General features: G+C 44.9%; 1 protein-coding gene across 8 annotated transcripts; it reads right to left on the reverse strand.

Annotated features, from left to right (window-relative positions):
* Positions 1-3,897: 3,897 nt before the first annotated feature.
* Positions 3,898-10,248, reverse strand: LOC123137305 (uncharacterized). 8 transcript variants are annotated; one of them, XM_044557004.1, is made up of 11 exons: positions 9,414-10,239; positions 9,189-9,326; positions 8,116-8,223; positions 6,642-6,743; positions 6,118-6,219; positions 5,592-5,834; positions 5,233-5,401; positions 4,891-5,092; positions 4,546-4,730; positions 4,346-4,480; positions 3,898-4,277 (listed from the first exon to the last, which is right to left on the reverse strand). In XM_044557004.1, coding segments are annotated over exons 6-11 (792 nt in total). In that variant the 5' UTR covers positions 5,594-5,834; positions 6,118-6,219; positions 6,642-6,743; positions 8,116-8,223; positions 9,189-9,326; positions 9,414-10,239; the 3' UTR covers positions 3,898-4,178. The 8 variants fall into 8 exon arrangements, 6 of the variants coding, with proteins under 6 accessions (XP_044412939.1, XP_044412940.1, XP_044412944.1 ...); XM_044557005.1 differs by having other exon boundaries at positions 7,333-8,223; positions 9,414-10,234; XR_006468058.1 differs by having other exon boundaries at positions 4,546-4,747; positions 6,642-8,223; positions 9,414-10,248.
* Positions 10,249-20,461: the final 10,213 nt, after the last annotated feature.

The raw sequence follows: 20,461 nt of genomic DNA on the forward strand, positions 1-20,461 counted from the left end.
GCCAGCCATATGGGGAGGAAAGGAAAGTAGAGGAGGAGAAGGAAAGTGTGAAGTAGGACTCCTACTCCCTTCCCCTCCCCCCTCCTTCCTTTCCCTCTTGTCCAAACATGGCAGGGGGCGGCACGGCAGGAGCCCTAGGGCCGACCGGCCACCTATGTGGTGCGCCAGGCTGCCTCCCCTCCCCCTCCCACCTATATATATGAGGGGGCGCCCCTAGCACAACACCAACAATTATTAGTCGTGTGCGGCGCCCCTCTCCACAGTTTACGCCTTCGGTCATATCTTCGTAGTGCTTAGGCGAAGCCCTCCGCAGATCACTTCACCATCACCGTCACCATGCCGTTGTGCTAACGGAACTCTCCATCGACACTTTGTTGGATCAAGAGTTTGAGGGACGTCATCGATCTGAATGTGTGCAGAACTCGGAGGTGTCGTACCTTCGGTACTTGATTGGTCGGAACGAGAAGTTCGACTACATCAACCGCGTTGTCAAATGCTTCTGCTTTTGGTCTATGAGGGTACGTGGACACACTCTCCCCCTCTCGTTGCTATGCATCTCCTAGATATATCTTGCATGAGCGTAGGAATTTTTTTTGAAATTGCATGCTACATTTCCCAACAGGTCGCGCCAGTCCTGACGAGAGTTGTGGTTGTCCCGGTGGCCTCTGTCGCGGCCTCCTCCACGGCCGAAGCCACGGTCGCCGTGCTCGTGGCGGCGGCCTAGGCGCTAGTCCCGGTGTGCCCTGAGCTCCTGGCAGTCGTTGGTGTTGTGGGTGTGAACATTGTGGAAGACGCAGAATGGGCGGTTATCCTTTGTTGGGTCGTCGCGGTCACGGCCGCGCTTCAACTCAGGCTCTGCTGCCAGCACGATGGGGCCCTTGCGCTTCGCTTCCTTAGCCTTGACGTTCTTGTTTTCGAGATCGACATCGGGGCGCTTAAGGAGGGAAAGGCGGCCCTCCTCGGCCCTGGTGCACCTGTCCGCCAGATTGAACATCTCCAGAGCCATCATAGCACGGGAGCAGGTCTGGCTTGAACTTGTCGGGCCAAACGACGGGGCGCAGCTCATGAGTGAAAGCGCGGCAGCCCGCCGCACTCATAGGTGCGGCCCGCGCGAGGGGAGCATGACCCTGACGCCCATGCGCTGCAGCCCCAGAGCTGCCCGGTCTTGGTGATGGCGTGGCGGTGCGGGGAGCGCACGCGCGTCGTATTGCGGCTACTGCACCACCTGGCAGCTGGCCTCATCCCGCGCCGGCGTTGGCGCCCTGCGCAGTGGGTCACGCGGACCCGCGTCGCACCTGGGCTCGGCGTCTGCACTGCGTAGAGGAGGAGGAGGAGGTGCGCCATGAGCCACGTCGCCCTCACGGGAGGGCGGGGAGGCGGAGCAAGTGGGATGGCGCCGGGGCCTCGCTGGCGGCGTTGAAGAGCTCGGTGATGCGGCCCATCCATGTGTCGTAGCCCTCGTTGGTGGGGTGGTAGCACAGCAGCTCATGCGCCATGAGCAGCGCAGCCTGCGCGTTTGCAAGCCCGCAACGAGCGTGGGAGGACGACGCCGTGGCAGGAGTGAGGGAAGGAGTGGCGGTGTGGCCATCACACTGCACAGAAGGTAACATCGAAGAGTCATGCTGCTCACGAGCAGCGAGGACGATGGCAGCGGGAGAAGCAGAACGGCGTGGAACACCGCGGCCCACGGGCGCCGTCTGGGCGACGCGAGCAGCCCGGCGCTCAGCGCGAACTCGACGGGCGTCAACCATGGGAGCGACGAAGTGAAGACGAAATGAAGCGGAAGGAAGAGCTTCCACACGCCCCTACTTGGCGCGCCAAACGTCGGAATCGGGGCTCCGCGGACCCAAACTAGGTTCAAACTCTCGGGCGTGTGCGAAGATCTAACCTAGCTGCAGCCTCAAGCTCATCGCCTCATGGCTTGGCCTCGTCGAGTTCGTGCGAGCGGGGAAAAGAGGGGATACGGCAGTTTACCTAGGTTCGGCCCACCTTGCGGTGTAAAACCTACTCCTGTTTTGTGGTGGATTGCCTCGCGAGGAGGATGAGGATGAACTAGTATAGTAGGTGAGCTGCTCGTCAGGGCTCAGAGGGTGAGTATGAATCGACCCTCTCCACGGTGGAGACTAGCCTATATTTATAGTGGCCTTGGTCCTCTTCCCTCATAGCTTAGGCGGGAAGGGGTTCCATATCGACCAATTTGAAAGGGGACAAGAGTACATCTTATCCTGACGAAAGGTGGTTTTCGCCTGCAAAGCTTCTGGCCATGACGTAGTGGTGGGCTCGGCGATGACATCCGTCCGGCCAGCTCGTGGTCTTGGTTGCGTTGCACTGGAATGGAAACCTTTGAGGGACTCCTTGAAAATCCTCGTACGTTCTTGCCTCCTTAGCACCAAAGAGGAAACTGTCATCCTCTGTGCCAGCTGGCGCCCACCTGGTCTTGGTCATCACGGCTCACGTCATCGTGCGCCTCTTGAGATGCGAGGCTTGCATAGAGATCTCCGCTCCTCAGGAGACAGACTCGGGAAGCTGCCCCTCGGGAGGTCTTGGTATCGTTTGCCTCGCGTGGCCGGGTCCCTCGCGAGGGTCTTGCCCTTGGGGTCTTGTAGCTGGGCCGTACCGGGCCGTCGACGGGGCCACGCGTTGGGTCGTAGACAGGCAAGTATGGGTACCCTCGATATTAGAACGACGCTAACAGTGGTCTATCATCTAATGCACTCTTGGGCCCTCTATGTCGATATGGTAAATGGAGCCTGTGATCTATGTCTGTGTATTACATATGTATGCTCCCTTGTCCATTGTTTTGTTGTGATTCATTTGGCTTGCTGCATTCTTCGGAGGCTCTACTCACCGTGCTGATGTATATTATAACCATGCCATCTAATCTGTCTATAATATACAAACCACTTCCTATGTATCTGCATACATTTTATGCGCAACCTTTATTTTGCCTTGAGCAACTACAAACATTATCCCCCGTAAAAAAAACTACAAACATGATTTCTAACTATGTGCTCACGATATCTTTCAACACACCAGAATCAATCATTCGATCGTATTTCCCGCCTCGCCACGATATCTTTCAACACACCAGAATCAATCATTCGATCGTATTTCCCGCCTCGCCATAATGTCGCCGCCGCAGCAGACATCAGAGAAGGCAGCCCCTAACGGCCTATCAAGCCATGTTCAGCTAGGCTGGGCCGCCTTCCGTCTTCATCGACCTCACATGCGGCGACGACAACGGCAAGGTGGACGATATTTTCTTTATGAATTTTGACCGGCATTCACCAACCACTTATGTTTAATTATATTTTTCTAATTTTATTTCGGCCATTCGAGTCAAAAAGGGGTATTCCTCACGATGGGCATGCCTGCCAACCCATATCGAAAGTCACGCACGTCCGCCTAACCGAGCCAAAGGACGAAGTCCGCCTAACCGAGCCAAAGGACGAAGCACTCGGCCGTTTCAGCACGTTGGAGTTACTCTAAGAGCATGGTTAATAGTATAGCCAGCTGATGGCTATAAGCCAATGCTATGTCATCTACAGCCTATCTTATAGTCAACATGTATAATAGTACAGCAAAATAGTGTACTACTTTTTTATTATGCGGCTCACTTTTCATTCTCACAAAATACCTAGGAGCATGTGGCTCTTCACAAAGAGCCCGCTTACCTTCTCTCTCCTCCAATTAAGCAGAAATATACTAATTTATTTCTTATAGCCCGCTGACTCAGCTCTATTGTACTGCTCTAAGAAGGGACGGAGCTTAGATCGACACAAGCATTTCCTAATTAATTAATTATCAAAATACCTGGTCGGCCTACTTACATTTGTCAAATTTATAAAACCACAGGCACCGCGAGATGCCTAGCTGTGGCAAGTACAGATTATTCGGTGCATGTGCGTCGCCGTTTATTTAAGGGTTTCTTTCTTATACAAGAATGGTTTGGGAGTTGTACGTGACAACTTTGATTTACGTCAGGCTAGTCTTGCAAAATAAAACTTGCAATTCGTCCCGCCTGCATATGTGGATGTTGGATGTACCACACATGCTAGAAAACGACGATCTAGCCATGTGATTCAAAGACATGCAAAATAAAACTTTTAACTGTCCCATAACCACTTTTTTGTTTGACCATCGGACAGTAATTCCAAACTGATATACCGTCCATCTTCTCAAACCTTCAGACGCATCGGCGGTATAACGTACGTGCCCCACTTTCCCTCCAAACCAGCAGCAGGCCTTCCAGCATCCGATTTTGCCACATCACGGTCCTAAACAAATAAACCACTTGAGTGACGTTATACAAACACAGTACCAAGTGCACGAGATAAAAACATACCCCGTATACATATCCAGTCCTTTCCTTGTTCATTCTAGCATCAGCAGCTGGGAAGCCCCTTCTTCCCAGCTGGCTCTTGTCCAAACCATCAGCAGCAGCAGTTCTTCCAGCATCCGATATCAACACATCAGAGTCCTAAACACATAGACCACTCAAGTAGTGACATAACTAACAAACGACGCACGAGATAAAATACATACCTGGAATTGATATCTAATCCTTTCCTCCATAGCTTTCATCTTAGCATCAAAACCCTCAGGCAAATCCGGTGGAAGAACCATGCAAAGCCGTGGTGGCCACGAGGGATCGTGGCCACCTTTGTATTTACCAGCGTCAATGGGGTGCTTCATACTAACATTGGTTTTTTTACAACCATAGCATGTACCTTCATATTTCATTTAACTAGCTCTTAGAGATATTAAAATGTACTCCCTCTGTAAAGAAATACTTTACAGAAGGAGTATATGCAGTGAGCCTCAAGCAAGGGAATAAGCCAAACAGCTGTATGGACAAAACTTGCCGAAATCTAAAGTCAAGACTAGTACCGTTATCAACAGCAGGTTTAACCATATGGAGACAGGTGAGCTTGAATTGTAGTCCTCTATTCATTCTCAAGACTTCAGCAAAGAAGAGATTGTCGACGCCACCTTTAGTCTTTCTAGTACAATTCAGACGGTAGTACCAGCCACCTTTGCCCTCATAAACTTCTTGGAAGCTCACGACATCTTCAACATTATATGCATCATCCTGAAATCAGATTGCATCAACAATTAATTGGTACAGTACAAGACAATCAAGGCGGCATGAGCGCATTCGACAAAGTAGCTACAAAGGTAAATTAGCAACTGATGCAAGTGAGTCCCAGGAGTGAGGGAGAGTGAGCAAACCCCCAAAAGATTATTCTCCTCATTGTACTTGTCCAACAAAGCTTGAACCAATAGCCCCATATGATCTTCATCCGGATTGGATCTCGAAGAATACTTCCTCGTGCCATCTGGCCAGTGAAGAGCATCTCGTATAGCAATCTCCGAACTGGAAAGCCCATCGTTTGTGCACCTGAGAAACAATGAATGGAAGCTAATTAATGAACTTTAACCCTGTAAGAGAGCAAGAGTGAGAAACCTTGGACAAGTCAGAGGAGGAATACACCTGCTGCTGGCTTCTGTTTTGATTAATTAGAGAGCTGTCTATTAGTAATTGCTTCTTATTTTCGAAAAGACTAGGGGGAGCTAAGAAGAAGCTTTACATTTTTCAATCACGTAGTTTATCAAGGTGGCAGAGTATAGCCTTCTTAGCTTCCTCCAAGCTCCGGAACGGCCCACCCAGCTCAGGATACGTGTGGAAAAATCCCCCAAGATCTACTCTGATGAAAAATTGATGATTCCATCCGGCAGGTTTCCGGGCCAAAATGGGTGGCGTCAGCGAGGGAGTCACCTCCTCTGCCCATGTGAAGGAAGCGTCCTTGGATGACAACATATCTGGCTGCAATCTGGTTTCACAAGAGTAAAGAAAGAAGAAACGACAATCAACTTAGATCTCTTCATCTAAATACCACCCTGTTGATCAGTGTGTTTTCAAACTGGCACGAGCAAGAGAGTAATGAAAGTTGGGCTAACTGGTTCAAATTGGGCATTGAATTCATTTAAGAAATTTGATTTCGACTAGAACATAAGCATAAAGGAAATATACAGATAAGAACAAATGGATAATACATACTACCAACCATCTCTCCCCAAGGAGAGAGAGAGAGAGAGAGAGAGAGAGAGCCATACGGTGTAGGCTGCAGCGGACAGGAAGCGTTAGTGATTGACTCCAGTGTTGTAGTGTCAAGCAGCTCCTTCGAGGCCAGGACATTTGGTTCTCTGTCCTCATGCCTTAAATGAAAAAGAAAGAGGGAGATTGTAATGCAGAAAAAACAATCTGGTTTCAAGAGTAAAGAAAGAAGGAAGCGACAAGCAACTTAGCTATCTTGATCTAAATACCGCTCTGTTGACCAGTGTGTTTCGAAACTGGCACTGGCAAGAGAGTGATGAAAGTTGGGCTAACTAGTTCAAATTGGGCATTGAATTCATTTAAGAAATTTGATTTCGACTACAACATAGGCATGAAGGAAATATACCATTAAGATCAAATAGACAATACATACTACCAACCACCTCTCCCCAAGGAGAAACGACAAGCAACTTATATCTTCATCTAAATACCGCTCTGCTGACCAGTGTGTTTCGAAACTGACACTGGCAAGAGAGTGATGAAAGTTGGGCTAACTGGTTCAAATTGGACATTAGATCCATACGGTGTAGGCTGCAGCAGAGAGGAAGCGTTAGTGATTGACTCCAGTGTTGTAGTGCCAAGTAACTCCTTTGAGGCCAAGACATTTGGTTCTTTGTCCTCACGCCTGAATAAAAAAAGAGGGAGATTGTAATGCAGAAAATCAATCTGGTTTCAAGAGAGTAAAGAAAGAAGAAACAACAACAAACTTGGATCTCTTTATAAAACAATGGGCTGCTGTTTTGAACAAGCAATTTAAGCTAGTTGTCACCGGAGATCAAGTCAGAAACCATCTCAAGAAGTGGAGGAAGATTTGGGGGAGGGTAGTCAATTTGAAGAATCTAAAGTAGAGCTCTATGGGATGAAGATACTTGCACAGCTAGGCTCAGCGATGAACACTATGCAAGGCATTGTATGGTATGCTTCTAATGCTATGAGCAATATCATGCCATTTCATGTCTAAATTATGCTAATCACTTGCACTTTTTTGTAGAACCACAAATCTAATGGCCCCTTCTTGAATGCCATGGCAACCATTTTTGGAACAACCACGGCTACGGGGATGAATGCTTAGGTCCAGGAATGATCTCCTTTCTATTGATGTCCACGATGAGGAAAATGGTGAGCTGAACACGTCACCATATATTGGTGAGAATTCTAACCCCAAAGGACCATCAAAAAAGAAGGCTAAGGTAAAGGAAGTTGATGATGATGACCTAGTTATCACTCTGAAGGATGGGTTCAAACTTGTGGCTGAAGATCATGTAAGTCTAATGGAGATGATGAAGCTATAGCCGATGACCTTTGGGATGTAGTCTCCCAATTGCCCGATTTTGATGAAGAGCACCTTGCCCACTACTATGCTCATCCTGTTGACAATCCCAAGACAACAAGAACCTTCATGAAACTTTCCCAAACCAACAAGTCTGTTTGGGTGAGTAGGTATGTCAAGAAGAACTTCTAAATTCAATATGGTTGTATGGCTCTCAAGTATGCTAACTTGACGTGTATGGCTGTAGCACACTTTGGTTGCTTTTGGGTGTTTGGCATGTGAATTAAGACATGTATGGCTGATTGCTTTTGGATGTGGCAAATGAACTTGTTACCTTATTGCTGCCTTATGATGTTGTTGAAAATTGTGTTCTATGTGATGTCATACATGTATCATGCTTGTCAATATACAGTTATGTTGTTTTTCTTGAAAAAAAATACAAACAAAGAGAGCTACCAAAACTTCGATTTTTTGTTAATTCATTTTTCATTCCGTGCTTGCAACCCAAACACAGGAACGGAACCATTCCATTTTACTTTTTTGCTCATACCAAATACAGGAACAGAACCAACCCGTTCCATTAGGAACCATTCCATAGCATGACAGTTGGTTCCTGAACCAAAACACCCTTAAGAAATTTCATCTCGACTAGAACAAACGGACAATACATACTACCAACCACCTCTCCCCACGGACGAGAGAGAGAGAGAGAGAGAGAGAGAGATACAGTGTAGGCTGCAGCAGAGACGAAGCATTAGTAATTGATGACTCCTCCAGTGTTGTAGTGCCAAGAAGCTCCTTCGAGGCCAAGACAGTTGGTTCTCTGTCCTCACGCCTGAAAAAAAAAGAGGCAGATTGTAATGCAATAAAAACAATCTGGTTTCAAGAGAAAGAAAGATGAAACGACAAACTTAGATCCCTTCGTCTATATACCACTCTGTTGATCAGTGTTTCAAAACTGGCACAAGCAATAGAGTAAAGGAAGTTGGGCTAACTTGTTCAAATTGGGCATTGAGTCTATTTAGTACTCCCTCCCTCCAAAAATACAAGGCGCGCTTTATTTTCGCTGGTCACTGACTTAAAACTTTGACTGTGATTTGTAATTCATTATATGACCACAAATTATCACTCCCTCCGTTCCTAAATATTTGTCTTTTTAGAGATTTCAAATGGACTACTACAAAAGGATGTACATAGACATATTTTAGAGTATATATTCACTCATTTTGCTCCGTATGTAGTCACTTGTTGAAATCTCTAGAAAGACAAATATTTAGGAACGGAGGGAGTATGTAGATGTATGAAATGAAAGAATTTTGCAAGAAAAATACAGCAATACAATTTATATACATTATAAATTATAAATCCAAATAATGTGGTACATACTAGTGGTCAAAGTCATGCATTAAAGACCGTGCAAAGTAAGGCACTCCATACTTTGGGACGGAGGGAGTAGTATCTAAGTTGTAATTAGGGTGTGCAGACACATAATAACAAATTGAATTTGTTTCTCTGTCCTTGGTCAGTGCAAGGTGCAGTGGTGTGCCAATGGTGTGGTCGCACAGCAGTATAGGCTCAGGCTCAAAATGTCAATGGACAAAATGACTAAGATTTGAATGCGTTGATGATTGATTGATGGTAGCTAGCCAGCAAAACTGTTATTAGAAACCCATGAGTGTCCATCAATGCACAGTTTTATAGTCAGGTATCTTCTCAAGAATGTAAGTTCTTATACGTTGGCGCCTAATTATGGGTTACTTGCAGCTAATTTACCAAAAATGGGTCGGATGAAGCGCATACCTTTGAGCCAGCTTCAGCTTTTGGGCAACAGAAGCTCTGTTCAGCAGATCATCGATGAATTGCGATCCGGAGGGATCAGGGCTTGGAGTGGCCGTTTGTTCGGCTGCAGTCTGATCTTCCTCGGTGGCATCAACAACCCTAATCAAGCAAGTTTCAGGATTCAATAAACACGACAAGACATGATAACCACTGCAAAAACAAAATAAAATAAAAACAGTCGCATACGGCGGTGGAGAATCGCGGGGCCTCGTCCAGAGGTCTTAGAGGACTTCCCTGAAGACATCTTGGACGGGCCGTGTCAACCCGTTCATGTCTTTGGTGACGAGAAACCCATACATATCATTGTAGGCATAATTATGCGGTTATCAGGAAGAAGACATAGGATAAGAAGGGGTTTGTGGGGATCGCCACCGAGGTGGTGGCGTCGGCCGAGGTGGTGGCGTCGGGCGGGCTTCGCCATGTGGGGCGGTGGACGATAGCGGGGCAGGTCGGAGATGACTTCCCTGAAGAGATCTTCGACACGTCGTGTCGACCCGTCCATGTCGTCGGTGACGAGAACCCCGTGCCTATCATTGTAGGCATGGATTATTCGCTTGTCAGGAAGAATACATCGGATAGGGGGTTGATGGGCATCTCTGCCGCGGTGGCGGCGTCGGACGGGCTCCGCGATGGGGGGTGGAAGATCGCGCGGACTCGTCTGGAGATCGTAGAGGACTTCCATGTAGACATCTTCGACGGGTCGTGTCGACCAGCGGAGGGCATCGGTGACGAGAACTCCATGCCTATCTTCGTAGATAGAGATTCGTCGACCGTCGGGAAGAAGAATTAGGTCGGGACGACGAAATAGGGACGTGGGTTGCTGGTCGCCTCCGAGCGTCGGAGGAGGGGAGGAGAGGGGAGAGGGGTGCTTTGGTTGGTTGTAGCGGTCGCGAGGTCGGACAAGCTGCGCCATGGGCGGCGGGGGGGCGGCGGAGGACGTGCTAGGGTTTGGAGATTTCCTTTAGGCCGAGGGGAAAGGTTTTTTTTCCCTTTTAGGCTCCGTTCGGTTTGTGGGCAGAGAAAACGAAGGAATAAATAACTACACAGGAATAGACTTGATTGTACAGAGCAAACCTAGGGAGCCTTTTGGCCTGTTCGGTTTGTAGGAATATAGGACCTAGAGCATGATGCAGGGAAGGCCGTTCACAGTGTTGACTAGATTTCTTTATTGTCTTGAGAAGTGATGACCACTCGTGAACCCCCATGCAGCTAGATTGTTTATTCAGCTGGACAGCCCTAGAGCCAGAGGTTAGCCTTGGGCCTCCCGAGAACATGAGGTTCTGGTGGATTTTAGTTTTCCCGTGAAAAGTACAGGTTGGCATGTCTTTCCGATGGAACGGGCGACTGAGAATCCTCCAAAACGAACACACTGTTGGTTGAAATTCCTGCGGAAACCAAACCTGCAAAAGTTCCTCCGAAAATCCTGTATACCGAACGGAGCCTTAGGGTTTGGGCGAGGGGAAAGGTGCGCTGTGGTTGTTGTCGTTGGGGCCTCTGGGACTGGACTAATATAAGTGTTTTCTTTTTAGTTTACTAGAAGAACGCCCGTGCGTTGCAACGGGGCCACATTAATTTTAAGAGTTCAATATTACGACATTGACGACCTTTTTTACCATCAAATCCTCACACACACAGACACACACTCTCCCTCCGTCTTCCTCACTCTCTATCCCCCTCTCCCTCTCTCTCTAACACACACACATATCCATCTTATTGGGTACGGGACCATAATCCATCTATTTCACACATACACGCTAGTGCATAACAATATGGATTATGTGTATTATATTTGCCACCAGAACTGAGGGAATTAATTTCATGTAAATCGACCAGCCACAGCTCCAAGAATACGCGGACGAGGTGGCTCGGGTCGGCGTCGGCGCCGTCCAGCGCGGGCCACGGGCCCGCTTCCAAGTGCACGTGCAATGCATGTCTTCACAAATATTATAACCAGATGTGAGAAATCACATGCATAGAAAAGACATTCTGATAGAAATCCAAATACCATACTCAATTGAATACCTAACCTGAACAATACTCTTATTTCTATGCACCAAAAAAATGGAATAGCAAATCTAAGTATGTCTACATACGCTCAGATTATATATAAGAATCTTGCATGAACAATTGCAACAAAGCACTAAGCAGCGATAAATTTAAATAAAAAATCCATTAACTATGTAGGCAACAGGCTTGTTACAACATAGAGAGATAGGAAAATGTCACCTCCAGTAATGTAGCGCAAAGGAGTGGAACGAAGCATGAATGAGCGGTTGTCTGTTCTTCTCCATGTACATGGATCAGCAGTAGAGGCCAAGTATATAAGTACTTGACCGAACTCCACACTCCACTCTTCATGTACGGAGAGCCATGTCACCTTCTCGCCGCTGCAGCATGGGAGGACGGCTGGTTCACGTGACCCTCCAGCTGGGGGATCCATGGTGGCTGACCGTCGAGCTCGAGGCAGAGAAGTTGAGGGCAGTAGTGGCGAGATCCATGCCGGCCAACCGGGCGAAGAGGAGGTCGTCGGGAAGGGACACATCGGCAAGATCCGGTCACCACGCGACCTGAAGAGCAACAGTGATCTCCACAAGCTGTAGGCCGACGGCGTGCTCCATCCCCTGCGATGGGGTGACCATGGCGGTGGCCACAACTCCTCATGCTCACCTCGATCTTGGCGACACACCCTGAGTGTAGGAGGCAGCAACGACCTCGACGAAATCATGGCCTCCATCCTGGAACGCAATCATGTCGCTCTAAATAAATGGATTCAATCATGTGACTCTAATTACTTCGGATTGTTATGTGCACACTAAGCGGGGTGCAGTTAGGAAAGAAAATGTTCTCTAATTAAAGTGATTGAGTGATTTAAGGTAAGGTTAATTAATTTAGATTTGATTTTTAGTGATTGTTAGTAAAGTACGATGCGTCTTTAAAATCTTTTATTTGTTTCCTTAAAATATATTATTTGTTTCCTAAAGAAATTTGCAATAATGAAAGATATCGGTTGATTTGGATAAGTTAATAAATTTAAATCCGTGATTGCGTGCACGTTTGGAAAGTGCTGATCTCCACAAGCTGTAGGCCGACGGCGTGCTCCATCCCCTGCGATGAGGTGACCATGACGGTGGCCACAGCTCCTCATGCTCGCCTCGATCTCGGCGACACACCCTGAGTGTAGGAGGCAGCAACGACCTCGACGAAATCATGGCCTCCATCCCGGAACGCAATCATGTCGCTCTAAATAAATGGATTCAATCATGTGACTCTAATTACTTCGGATTGTTATGTGCACACTAAGCGAGGTGCAGTTAGGAAAGAAAATGTTTTCTAATTAAAGTGATTGAGTGATTTAAGGTAAGGTTAATTAATTTAGATTTGATTTTTAGTGATTATTAGTAAAGTATGATGTGTCTTTAAAATCTTTTATTTGTTTCTTTAAAATCTATTATTTGTTTCCTAAAGAAATTTGCAATAATGGAAGGTATCGATTGATTTGGATAAGTTAGTAAATTTAGATCCGTGATTGCGTGCACGTTTGGAAAGTCCTGATTTGCAAGGAAAGAGCTGAGGGGTAAATAAACCGGTGAATAAGAAACCATCATCGAAAAAAATCTACGACGGTTAACCTACGGAAAAAAACCGGACGAAAGTGGTGGGACGAAAAAAAACCTGGAAGCGAGACTACCAACTGCTCCATTAGGAGTAGAGATTTATTATTTTCTTTGACTTGCATAGTCGGGGCCTTGGGGAAAGGTGCACTGTGGTTGTTGTCGTTGGGCCTCTGGGACTGGGCCGTAGGTCGTATTAAAAAAACCTTCTTATAGTAGGCCCAAACAAAGGAACGCCACTCACCCTTCTATCTAGGAGAAAAACAGAGAAAAACCTATTTGACGCATCTATATCTATATTTATATCAATATAAAAAGACCCAAAAGGGCAGATATAATTAATCTCAGTCATCAAATCATGTCAATCCAACGATCTACAATGTTTCAATGTCGAGCGCTCAACACGTTTAGCATGCAGTTAATTTTATGCCAAATAGTGCTAATCATATAATAACACTTAAATAATATCCTACTTAATATTCGCATGCACTTAATATACTTCTAAATTAACATGTATTGCACGTACACATTGACTAGTTTTGCGTCAAACATTCATGATAAGTTTTTTGCTACTAACCATATTCTTATGTCTTTCTATTGTTGCTAACCATGTCAGGATCATAAGCCGACGAGATTGACTGGGAGAACTTATCGAACAAGGAGCTTCATGATAAGTTTCAGCAAATGATGAATGAACAGGTGCAAGATGTGCTGAACAATTTTGAAGAGGTCATGGAGAAGATCACTGGCCTTGAGAATACGTTCGAAACAAAGCTCGATAACAGATTTAATGAACTGCTTGCGCGTCTTCCACCACCGGCTGCACCTGCCGCACCTCTGCAACAACAACAACAACAATTACCTCCAGGTCGCAAAACAGCCCTCCGCCGAGTGAGCCGTGTACTTCTTCGGCCTGGCCAAACTGTTGGTGCGGCTGTTGATACTTCTGTGGCTCCTGCTGCTGATGCGGAGGATGATGAATATGCGGGCGAGTATGAGGATGAGGTTGATCAAAATCAGAACTACGTGCAGCCACCAGCACCACCACCAGCAGGTCGACCTCAGGTATATATTCGCAATGGTAGGCCCGCACCACCACCTCAGGTACGAGATGATGTCCATATTACTAAACTGAAATTGAATATTCCACCGTTTAAGGGTAGATATGTTCCTGATATATATCTTACTTGGGAGTTAGAAACTGAACAACGATTTACATGTTTACAATATCCTGAGGAGAGACGGGTTACTGCTGCTGTTTGTGCTTTCACTAGTTTTGCATGTGTATGGTGGTCTGAACATTGTAGATTATATCATATTCCCGCTACTTGGGCTGCTTTGAAAACTGCTATGCGTACTCGTTGGGTTCCACCATATTATCAACGTGAATTGCTTCAAAAATTGCAGCGTTTAAGACAAGGAAAAAATTCTGTAGAAGAATATTATCAGGAATTACAAACTGGCATGATTAGATGTGGTATTGTTGAGGAGAATGAAGCTATGCTTGCACGTTTTACGGGTGGATTAAATAGAGAGATTCAGACCATTCTAGACTATAAGGAGTATACTAATATCACTCGTTTATTCCATCTTGCTTGTAAAGTTGAACGTGAAGTGCAGGATCGACAAGCAATGGTGCGCACTAACTTTTCTGCAGGTCGACCTTCCTCATGGACACCACGTGCATCTTCTACTTCCACTACACCAGCACCTCCATCAGGTGCCACCTCCAGCCGTGATATAAGAAAGCAGGCACAACCACCACTATCTGCCAAGAGCGCACCTATCGGACCTACACAGAGCTCTTCTTCTTCCATGGCATCAATAGGGCACACAAGTGATATTATTTGTCGTCGTTGTAAAGGAAGAGGTCATTATGCGCGAGAATGCAAATCTCAGCGTGTGATGATTGCTACTGAGGATGGTGGGTATGAGTCCGCTAGTGACTATGATGAGGAGACTTTGGCTCTTATTACACGTGAAGAACATGGTGGAGATGATTCTGATCATGAGACGCAATGCATGGCTCCTGAAGACGCTGACAGGTATGAATGTTTAGTTGCTCAACGTGTTTTGAGTGTGCAGGTCACACAAGCTGAGCAAAATCAGAGGCACAATTTGTTCCATACCAAGGGAGTTGTGAAGGAACGTTCTGTGCGCGTCATCATAGACGGAGGGAGCTGCAACAACTTGGCTAGCATCGAGATGGTGGAGAAGCTTTTTCTCACCACAAGACCACATCCACATCCTTATTACATCCAATGGTTCAACAACAGCGGCAAGGTTAAGGTAACACGTACTTTTCGTGTGCATTTTAGTATCTCTACATATGCTGATTATGTTGATTGTGATGTGGTACCTATGCAAGCATGTTCCTTATTACTTGGTAGACCATGGCAATTTGATAAAAATTCTGTACACCATGGTAGAAACAATCAGTATACCCTTGTTCATAAGGATAAAAATATTACTTTGCTTTCTATGACTCCTGATTCCATTTTGAAAGATGATATTAATAGAGCTAATAAAGCAAAACAGGAGAAGAATAAGAGTGAAAATCATATTGTGGCAAAAGAATTTGAGCAACAAATGAAGCCTAATAATAAACCATCTAGTATTGCTTCTGAAATTAAATTGAAAAGTGCATGTTTATTTGCCATCAAATCTGATATTGATGAGCTAGATTTCAGCAAATCTGTTTGCTATGCTTTTGTGTGCAAAGAGGCATTATTTTCATTCGAGGACGTGCCTTCCTCTTTGCCTCCTGCTGTCACTAACATTTTGCAGGAGTTCGCTGACGTCTTTCCACAAGACGTGCCACCGGGATTACCGCCTATTCGAGGGATTGAGCATCAGATTGACTTAATTCCCGGTGCTTCACTGCCAAACCGTGCGCCATACCGTACCAATCCAGAGGAGACGAAGGAGATTATGCATCAAGTACAAGAGCTTCTCGACAAAGGTTATATACGCGAATCCCTTAGTCCTTGTGCTGTTCCTATTATTCTAGTGCCGAAAAAGGATGGTACATCGCGTATGTGTGTTGATTGTAGAGGCATTAATAATATTACTATTCGTTATCGTCATCCTATTCCTAGGCTAGATGATATGCTTGATGAATTGAGTGGCTCTACAATATTCTCCAAAGTTGATTTGCGTAGTGGATACCATCAAATTCGTATGAAATTGGGGGATGAATGGAAAACAACATTTAAAACTAAGTTTGGATTATATGAGTGGTTAGTGATGCCTTTTGGGTTAACTAATGCGCCTAGTACTTTCATGAGACTAATGAACGAAGTTTTACGTGCTTTCATTGGACGATTTGTGGTAGTCTATTTTGATGATATACTGATTTATAGTAGATCTTTGGAAGAACATTTGGAACATTTACGTGCTGTTTTTATTGCTCTATGTGATGCACGTTTATTTGGTAACCTTCGGAAGTGCACCTTTTGCACCGACCGAGTATCTTTTCTTGGCTATGTTGTTACTCCACAGGGAATTGAAGTTGGCAAAGCCAAGATTGAAGCTATTGAGAGTTGGCCGCAGCCCAAAACAGTCACACAAGTGAGGAGTTTTCTTGGCCTCGCTGGATTCTATAGGCGTTTTGTGAGAGATTTCAGCACCATTGCTGCACCTCTCAACGAGCTTACAAAGAAGGATGTGCCTTTTGTTTGGGGTACCGCACAGGAAGAAGCCTTCACGGTATTGAAAGATAAGTTGACACATGCTCCTTTACTCCAACTTCCTGATTTTAATAAGACTTCTGAGCTTGAATGTGATGCTAGTGGAATTGGATTAGGAGGTGTGTTATTACAAGATGGCAAACCTGTTGCATACTTTTCTAAAAAATTGAGTGGGCCTAGTCTGAATTATTCTACTTATGATAAAGAATTATATGCTCTTGTTCGGACTTTAGAAACATGGCAACATTATTTATGGCCCAAAGAATTTGTTATACATTCTGATCATGAATCTTTGAAACATATTAAAAGTCAAGCTAAACTGAATCGTAGACATGCTAAATGGGTTGAATTCATTGAGACTTTCCCTTATGTCATTAAACACAAGAAGGGAAAAGAAAATGTTATTGCTGATGCATATCGCTATACTATGCTTTCACAACTTGACTTCAAAATATTTGGTTTGGAGACCATCAAAGATCAATATGTGCATGATGCTGATTTTAAAGATGTAATGCAAAATTGTAAAGAAGACAGAATGTGGAACAAGTTTGTCATTAACGATGGATTTGTGTTTCGTGCTAACAAGCTATGCATTCCAGCTAGCTCCGTTCGTCTTTTGTTGTTGCAGGAGGCGCATGGAGGAGGATTAATGGGACACTTTGGCGTGAAGAAGACGGAGGACGTACTTGCTACACATTTCTTTTGGCCAAAGATGAGACGGGATGTTGAGCGTTTTATTGCTCGTTGCACTACATGTCAAAAAGCTAAGCCACGACTCAATCCTCATGGTTTATATATGCCTTTGCCTGTACCTAGTGTTCCTTGGGAGGATATATCTATGGACTTTGTTTTAGGTTTACCTCGAACAAAGAAGGGGAGGGATAGCATATTTGTTGTCGTGGATAGATTCTCGAAAATGCACACTTTATACCATGTCATAAAAGCGATGATGTTGTTAATGTTGCTGATTTGTTCTTTCGTGAAATTATTCGCTTGCATGGTGTGCCAAATAATATTGTTTCAGATCGTGATACTAAATTTCTTAGCCACTTTTGGAGATGTTTATGGGCTAAGTTGGGGACTAAACTGCTTTTTAGTACTACTTGTCACCCCAAAACTGATGGACAAATTGAAGTAGTCAATAAAACATTGTCTACTATGCTTAGGGCTGTTTTGAAGAATAATAAGAAAATGTGGGAGGAATGCTTGCCTCATATTGAATTTGCTTATAATCGTTCATTGCATTCTACTACTAAGATGTGCCCTTTTGAAGTTGTGTATGGTTTCCTACCTCGTGCACCTATTGATTTGTTGCCTCTTCCATCTTCGGAGAAGGTTAATTTTGATGCTAAACAACATGCTGAATTGATTTTAAAAATGCATGAGTTAACTAAGGAAAACATTGAGCGTATGAATGCTAAATATAAACTTGCTGGAGATAAGGGTAGAAAACATGTTGTGTTTGCACCTGGAGATCTTGTTTGGTTACATTTGCGTAAGGATAGATTTCCTGATTTGCGCAAATCAAAGCTCATGCCACGTGCTGATGGTCCCTTTAAGGTGTTAGAGAAAATAAATGATAATGCATATAAACTTGAGCTGCCTGCAGATTTCGGGTTAGTCCCACTTTTAACATTGCAGATTTGAAGCGTTATTTGGGTGAGGAAGATGAGCTTCCGTCGAGGACGACTTCATTTCAAGAAGGGGAGGATGATGAGGACATCAATACCATTGTTACACCCACAGCCCCTGCTGCTATACATACTAGACCAATTACTAGAGCTCGCGCACGCCAACTAAATTACCAGGTACTTTCGTTTCTTGGTAATGATTCTAATGTTCATGAGAATATGATGCTGCCTAAATTGGATACATTTGTTTTGCTTACAAATGAAGGGTCTAGCTTGGAGAAGGATGAACATTGGAGCAAGAACAAGCATGGAGATGATGGCATGCGCAAGGGGAACAAGAACAAAGTTACAAGTGATGATTTCAGGTCTTTGAAGCCACCATAACGAGTGCATGAAGCCTTGGACGAAATATACAAGATGCCACTTCATAAATTTCGTCCAGAGGCTATTATAGGTGTTGCGTCACCTTTTTATTGGGCCAGGCCCATGTAATTTCGAAATACATTAGTATAGGCTATTTTTAGAGTCCGTATGTGTGGGGAAACAAGAGATAGGGTTGATTTCGGACCCCTCCACCAAGGGCCACGAAATTCCCCCTCTCTTCCTCCATATATACAGCCCTTAGGGCACCGTTTAGACTTTAGGTTTTGTTTAGATTAAAGTTCGCCATAGCTGCAACTTCGCGTACTTCGTTTGTGTTCAACGACCAGACAAAGGCGTCGCAGAACCCCACCTTGATCAATAAAGCTTTCATCTTATATTCGCAATATCTAGATTGCAATATCAGTTTCTTGCTTGTTCTTCATTTGCTCGCAGGAAACAGACCCTCGTGGTCAGGTTGATCGTGCTCCGACGTGGTCAATAACCTCTCGGAGTTGGTTTAGTGATTGCTAAGGCGCGACGTCCTCGCACGTTCGTAGTCGGATCGTCAAAGTCGACTTCCACCAAAGCGAAATCCATCATCTCATCGAAAGACGGGACACCTTTGCCCCTATCAGAAAATATCTACAATGGGTCATCTCTTAGCCTTATCTTCAATAACTAGGAATTCCTAAAAATATGGTGAGACATGTTGTGCTAAGAGATCATATCTTGTCTTCTCTTAAATAAGACAAGACAAGCCTTTTCCTATGACTTCTCTCTCCTCCACCTCATCATTTATCCTACATGGCACATCTAAGATAGCACCATTGTACATGCCCTCAGTGTTGCAATTTTTCTAGAAAACCCACGGATCCACGTAGAACACACTAATCAACTAGCAAATGCATTCCTTCTTTTAGTACTTATACCACTAGTAAGTGTGCAATCATGTGAGAAAACTCATATTTCGTCTTAGAAAGAAAATGTATCACATAGTTGAATGCTCATGTGTTGCCGCATATAACAAACTTGTATATAGAAATTGATTAAAACAACATTATAATATATTAAGTTTACTACTCCCTCCTTCTAGATACATCCACTTCAACGTCAAGTAATTCCGGGCGAAAGTAGTAGCTGACGGTGTCCCGGCTAGGGGGCCTCTCACCATGTCGACTCCCGGCCTGGTGGGTCCGGCTGTGGATCCCTAAGTCGGTTCCATCTCGGGTCACTTTGGACTGCCCATGGCGATTTACAAGAAGTCTTGGCATACCAGACAAGGACTCCTCTCCACCGACGTAGTTGACCAGGACTCATGTAATCCTAGACCTTCGGTATCTTATGTAAATCGTGGTCCGTCTCGTCGTAGAGGACAACATTACAATCTTAGGTTAGACATTTGTACTTTGTACTTACTCCAACGCAATAAACACAAACATGACGTAGGGTATTGTCTCTTTGGAAAGTCTGAGCATGGGTAAACCTCGTGTCCCTATTACCATCTTACACAAACGCTTGGCTCAAGATATGTTGGTGCAATATCTTGCCCCTTGTGTATCGAGATTGTCTCTAGAAACAGTCATGGACTGATTTGTTTGCTAGTGCATACAAAGAGAAATAGTCCATGGAGATCCGAGAAGAATGTTATGCTCTATCTTGAAGTTCCAAGAACTTCACCGAAGGTCATCTATGTTGCAGAGAAGGAAGAGATACATTTCGAGAAGAGATGATACCGAGAAGATTGTGTGAAGGAATTGACCCCTTAAAATTATTGTTGATGCAAAGCAATTTCCATTCGGTGTGTCTGAAGAAGAATGACTATAGCCGAGAAGTTTGAAGGCAAAGCGAAGAAGTAGCATTTGTTTCGTTGTTCTTCTTTCTCTTATCGAGTAATAGGACCATCATACTATTAAGAGGGGTATAGATCACTGGTGCAGCAC

The sequence above is a fragment of the Triticum aestivum genome, chromosome 6B, assembly GCF_018294505.1.
Source record: "Triticum aestivum cultivar Chinese Spring chromosome 6B, IWGSC CS RefSeq v2.1, whole genome shotgun sequence".
Taxonomy (NCBI): domain Eukaryota; kingdom Viridiplantae; phylum Streptophyta; class Magnoliopsida; order Poales; family Poaceae; genus Triticum; species Triticum aestivum.